The 6,000-nt window shown below is 39.9% G+C and overlaps 2 protein-coding genes across 5 annotated transcripts in view; one reads left to right on the forward strand and one right to left on the reverse strand.

Moving 5' to 3' along the window:
* The window catches only part of slf1 (SMC5-SMC6 complex localization factor 1), a 45,739-nt gene extending 42,553 nt beyond the window's left edge, over positions 1-3,186 (reverse strand). The window contains exons 1-3 of the mRNA XM_053653993.1: positions 2,774-3,186; positions 2,476-2,614; positions 447-525 (exon numbers count right to left, since the gene is read on the reverse strand). Of these exons, the coding sequence (XP_053509968.1) occupies positions 447-525; positions 2,476-2,586 (190 nt within the window). The 5' untranslated portion in view covers positions 2,587-2,614; positions 2,774-3,186. The remainder of the gene's footprint in view (positions 1-446; positions 526-2,475; positions 2,615-2,773) is intronic.
* A 637-nt stretch (positions 3,187-3,823) lies between these two features.
* The window catches only part of kiaa0825 (KIAA0825 ortholog), a 137,889-nt gene continuing 135,712 nt past the window's right edge, over positions 3,824-6,000 (forward strand). Inside the window, exon 1 of one of the 4 annotated variants that reach the window (XM_053653983.1) lies at positions 3,824-3,960. The gene's annotated coding sequence lies outside the window, so the exon portion shown is untranslated. The remainder of the gene's footprint in view (positions 3,961-6,000) is intronic. The other 3 variants (XM_053653985.1, XM_053653984.1, XM_053653987.1) reach the window with 3 other exon arrangements.

Raw genomic sequence — 6,000 nt, forward strand, 5'->3', positions numbered from 1 at the left:
CCAGCATCACTGGAATACAAGAAAAAGTATTTCCAGTTATTTCTTCCCATGTTTTGCGGTACCCATGTGGAATCAAGCAAAAACTGCTGAGAACACATAACCACAAACTCTTTCCTCTAACCAAGCTGTCCCATTTCTGAACACACAGGATGTAGATTTAGAGCTTAAGCAGCAAATAGGTTTGCCCAGATAATATTTTTTGCACAAATGTTGATTGGCAGAATAAAAACAACTGCACTTAGACTTAAGCATATTTTGAGGAAACAAGTTTCAGTTCTTTTCTCAGTACAGGGATATGTGTAGTAAAAAAAGTTCTTGTTCATGGTAAGTGCAGTTACAGCATATTGGCAGGAATGAGAGATTTGAGTACTCCTTTAATATTAGGACTTATTTACAGTCTCTCACGTCGTCACGCACTTATAATCGCCACAGTCGTCGTCACTAACCTGCGGCACATGCTGCAAGGAACTTCTCGCTCGCTGATGGCTTAGCGATGATGAGATGCGTCATTGCCTCTGTATAAACCTGCAACACAATGAAGAATTATGAAACCGCACAACTGACACGCACAGTCCCCTCACTATACACGATGTATGCCGTAATTTATGATGGAGTTGTCTACTTTATTACGCAGCCTGTTGACCGTGTTTATCGAATCGAGATCCCCGTAGTGAGCGATATGATACGCAGCAAATAATTCCCTATAGACGTGCCATGCTGCAAAGTCTTCTATAAAGATTTGGATTATACATGACATTTGCTGCGTCCCAATTCGCCTAGTCTCGTCCTAAACGGTACCCGAGATGAAAATGAGCGTGTCCCTAATCGTAGTATGATGAAACGAGAATCCCAGAGTTACCCGGATGGTCTACTATTTCTGGTAGATTTTCGAAGCGTGGATTCGTGGACAGGTTTTTCAGCTAATGTTTCCCACAACTCCTTGTGCGAGGGAGGAGGAGGAGCTTTGTGACGTGTCGCTTCGCCGAATTTAACCTGCAAACACGGTGCATTTTAGAGAGGTGTGAATGAAATATGGAGAAAAACAAATACATTGAGTGAATGGTAAATTTAATTCTATAGTATAAATTGTATAAGGAAGAAAAGCTGAAATGCAACGAGGAGTTTATTTACAGTGACAGTGTGTGTAACTAGGCAACAACGTTCTCTTCCTTTACATGACGAGTTAGTATGTCCCAGTACCTGCATACTCTTAATACACACTCAAAAGTATGTACTTTGTCTTCAAAAAAAAAATGAGTACACGTACTTTTAGTACATAGTACAAGTGGGCAAAATGGGATGCAGTAATAGTTTTTGTTTTCCCTCTAAATTTAAACGAAAGCATTAAAGGCACATTAGGTACGATTAGTATTTATTTATTCCCCCCCCCCCCACAAGATTAAGTGGCTCAGTGGGTTTTTACATTTGAATGATTCCCGCCCATGTTTACGAAGCTCCACCTACAGGATCTTATGTGGCCCATGGAATGTCTATGAAATGACTGACAGGAGACGTATCCAAACACGACCAAGCATTCCAGACCGGAAATCAGGGGTCAGTACCATGAAGCCGGTTTAGGTGGCTAGCCAGGTAAGTTTCAGTCTAGTTTGTGCCAACCCCCTGGGTTTTCGGAACCCTGAAAGTGGCTCGGTGTTCATCGCCATAGTAACCACCTGCTCCGGGGCAGGTGGTGTTCTGGGTACGAGAACTCGAACCCAACTCGGACCAATCAGCTGTGAGCAAAGTGCCGCGACTAATTCAACTCCCAAGCGTGGACTGTAAGAAGAGCACGTCGCAGAGAAACATTTCATTAGAACAATTTACTTTCACATTAAATGAAAGATGCTGGGGTTATACGTTTTCAATCCGTTTATTCTCATCGTGAGCCTATAAAAGTCAACTTTTCAAACGCATTTACACAATCTGCAACGTTCCCGAGCTTTAGCGGGCGCAGCGGTGTCACTTTTTACAGTTAGTGTAGGTTTAAATTCCTCATATTTCCACAAAATCATTTCCTGCTTTTCAACAGGAAGTGTGCACACCTGCTATTGGCCGTTAGGTGCGTTTATGTGCACGCGCTCGTGGACGAATCGTAGCTTACGGATCAAAGCCTGAGTGGACGGAGTATGTTGATAACCAGCGTCATGGTGCCAATAAAGCCTGATTGGATCGGTTTGGTTTGGTCAACTCGAAACTAATCCCGTAACCCTGAGTTTCTTCAAACAGCTTCGTGGTACCGGCCCCAGTTCTCTAAACGGGTTTTCTCAGCTATTTAATAACCTTTTGCCAAACCCACAGCTTTACCCCTTGTTGTTGATGTTTTGCACGTTCTACGTATTTTCCAGGTTATCTGTACAAGTAAGGTTTTTTTTTTTTAATCAACTATTGCACCTTTAAGCTTGTGTGTGTGTGTGTGTGTGTGTGTGTGTGTGTCTCATTCCTATGCTACTTTTCTGTGGTTCTGTAAACACCTACAGATCCTCCGATGTAGTGACCCTGGAGCTTCCTGATGGCCCAAAGCAGCTCTGCTTTCTGCTGGAGATCCTTCAGTCCTGACATCTGAAACACATACTGATTTTCCAGCATCCTGACCCACAGAGACTTCAAACTGAAACTGACAAACAAACAAACAAACAAAAACACTGATAAATAAGTTTCACTTTCGAGGAACAGAAAGCAGCCTACAGATGAAAGTGAAACCAACTAAATGGACCTGCAGGTAACTTGTGAAAAAGAGAAGAGATGAAGTTCTGTGTGCTGTCACTGTATTTACCTGCTCTTCCGGGTGGAAATAAACCCCAGCGGAAATGGAGAAAGTGTAAACACACACTGTGTGAAGTGCCGCTGAAAAACACTAATCTGTCTCAGTCACAAGCCACGCCAAAACTCCTGAGCAATTCAATGCTAATATCCATTATATACTACACCTCATGCCCCAAAAGTGTATTTCTAGACGTTGTCAATATTTATCACAACGTCTAGAAAATAAAAATAAAAAACAACAACAAACATCTCAATAGTTTCATAAAAACAACACCAAAGCTGTGTTTTCACTCATATGAAAACACCCGCGATACGGACCGCCTTATCGTATTATTAAGAGGTAGGTACGACATTTTATCACTACAAAAATACATTCACATTCTCCTCTAGATAAAATGAATAAGGTTTGTTTTTTAAAACAGGGGTTGTGAAATGAAATTCAAATAACATTCAACATAAAAGTTAAAGTCTTTGCCTCTCATATATAAGGAACGAGGCACGAGGTTCCCCCTGTATTTTTTGTGAGTTGGATTGTTCCACAAGGCGGAAGTTTAAGTGGGTTTCATTTCAAACCGCAACACAGTACCTATTTAAGCGGACTACTTAGGGTGTAAAGCATTGACCTACGCGCACTATGTAGTACACTAGAGGTTTTGTAGAAGGTATTTTTGGGATGGAGTTAGCGTTACTTCCTGCTGGTTGTCAGAGACGCTTTAATGGAGCGTTGTCACACTGTTTATAAATAAGAGGCGCTGCAGAGAGCGTGTTTATCGCAGGATTTGTTGTATTTTCGTATATTAGAGAGGTTGTTTTGCGTTGCCGGGACAAACTGAAGTCGCTTTGCTTGCTGTTTATGCTAATCTAGCACGGAAAAGCGTCTAATGTTTTTTTGTTTTGTTTTGTTTTGTTTTTTATTTATTTATTTATTTTTCCAAAGCCACTAAACTTGCTCAGCGTTTCCCACAAACTTACCCATCTGATGTACTGAGAGTCCACGACTTCCTCCACTGTCACTTATCTTGTCCAGGTTATTTAGACGACAGGTATTCCAGTATGACCAGTACGGCACAAGCATCCTGACCCAGTAGCTTGGACATATTCACCAACTTACACTGTGAAATGAAAATAAACCCTGAGGATAAGGATTATAACCCTCTTCCTGGATTAACTATTCTACCACTCTGACTGGTCTGTAAGGTAGGTCTTTATAGTAATAATGCTTAAAGCAAGACACCACAGGTAGAAAGACCATTTTTGGTCATTTCAGATTGTCTGAAAAATTGCATATGCTTTAAGCTCCGCCCATTTGACACTGACGTCATAACACATAGTCTTTTAGGCACCTTAGCACAAACTTTGTTATAGTTTTTTTTTAAATTTATTCTATGACACGGTTGCTTAGTCGTTAGCACATGCTAGTTTCTTCGCATCTCCAGGGTTGGGGGTTCAATTCCCGCCTCCGCCCTGTATGTGTGAAGTTTAGATGTTCTCCCAGTGCTTCAGGGGATTCCTCTGGGTACTCCGGTTTCCTCCTCCAGTCCAAAGACGTGCTTTGGAGGCTGACTGGCATCTCTAAATTGTCCGTAGTGTGTTAATGGGTGTGATTGTGCCCTGCGATGGGTTGACATCCTGTCCAGGGTGTCCCCCGCCTTGTGCCTCGAGTCCTCTGGGATAGGCTCCAGTGTCCCTGTGTAGGATACAGAAAATGTATGGATGGACTTCTACATTATCGGGTCAGTACAAAAACATTTTAGATTTCCAGACATTAGTTTTCCAGCACGAAATGAAATGTTATAGAAAAATGTTTGTATGTCAGTAAAGAAAGCAGCATAGTAAGTGGTAAGAGACACTTTTCAGACAAAAGACACTTAATGAAGGCTGCTGGATTTTGCTGCAAAGATAAGAAGCAATAAGACAGTCAAAGTCTCCAGAAGAACCGTGTCTTGTTTTGCAAGATGCTCAATAAAACTTACAGCTCATTTCCTTATAAAACTGCATTAATTCTACCAGAGACTACTTTATTATTATATATATATATATATATATATATATATATATATATATATATTTTTTTTTTAAAGCAAATGGTCGTCACACCAAATATAGACTTTGTTTCATTTATTACAGTTTACTGCTCTTTATACTATTTTTTTTTTTAAACGTTGAAACGTTTCATTTCATTATTTTTGAAGGCATCTTTGCTCTACAGCATTTCTAAGACTTTTGCACAGTACTACAAATCCCTGAAAACCGTGTGTCCTGCCATACATCGGTTTAATATCATTATTATATACGTGTCAATTTCTGTTATAAACCTTCTCAATCACACTAACTAGACGGGCAACACATTAAAAACAAACCGCATTGTATTTTAAGAACTTTTTTGTTTTGCTTTGTGTTTGAAAACATTTTTTCAGAAGCAGAAGACTGGTTCTCTCTGCGTTCGTGAAAGTTTCACTGTTGATTCTTACACTTAATTCGGAGGATATTACAGAGGAATTTCCCAAACTATTTAGAATTGCTGGCTTTATGTTCGAACGATGAGGAAAAATCTATTCCCAACAAACTTTATAGTCAAATTTAATGAACGATTTCATTCTAACAAGATGAAAAGACTAGCAAATGTACGCACTGTATTAGATAAAACTATATTTGCATAAATAAATGTGCGCTTTGGGGAAACGTTCCAATACAAAAAGTAGATTATCACTCATCAGCTGACTGAGATAGGTTGTGGTATCTGCTGATTTTTAAAAAACGATCCTGTTCGCTTGCCTTAAAGTGGGTTTGTGTCATGATGCCTATAATGGTCCACTGTATATATAAGTGCTTTATTATAATTCACATAGGGAACTAAAACACAAGGACAGAGATATGATCTGTGAGCTGAAAACATTCCTTTTCAAACTCCACTCCACTTCTGGAAATCTTTGTCACTTTGATGAGTTAATGAGTAGTGTTTATAGACAGTGTCAAGCTGAAATCAGTCAAGTACTTTGATTGGTTGATTGATTGACATAAGATTGACATAGCTGTACCAAATTCAAATGGCTCTCTTACCTACATATTAAATAAATATGAGAGAATTACACAAGTTGTAGACCCTCCATGCTTTCAGGCTTCAAAGTGGGGAAGAAACACAGACACCTCCGTGTTGGTCTTTTGTTAGCAACAAACTAGCCAGCTAACTGTGATGAGTGATGTATATTTTCCTCCTCAAAACAGCCAACTGTATAG

Source organism: Ictalurus furcatus, chromosome 22, assembly GCF_023375685.1.
Source record: "Ictalurus furcatus strain D&B chromosome 22, Billie_1.0, whole genome shotgun sequence".
Classification (NCBI taxonomy): Eukaryota; Metazoa; Chordata; class Actinopteri; order Siluriformes; family Ictaluridae; genus Ictalurus; species Ictalurus furcatus.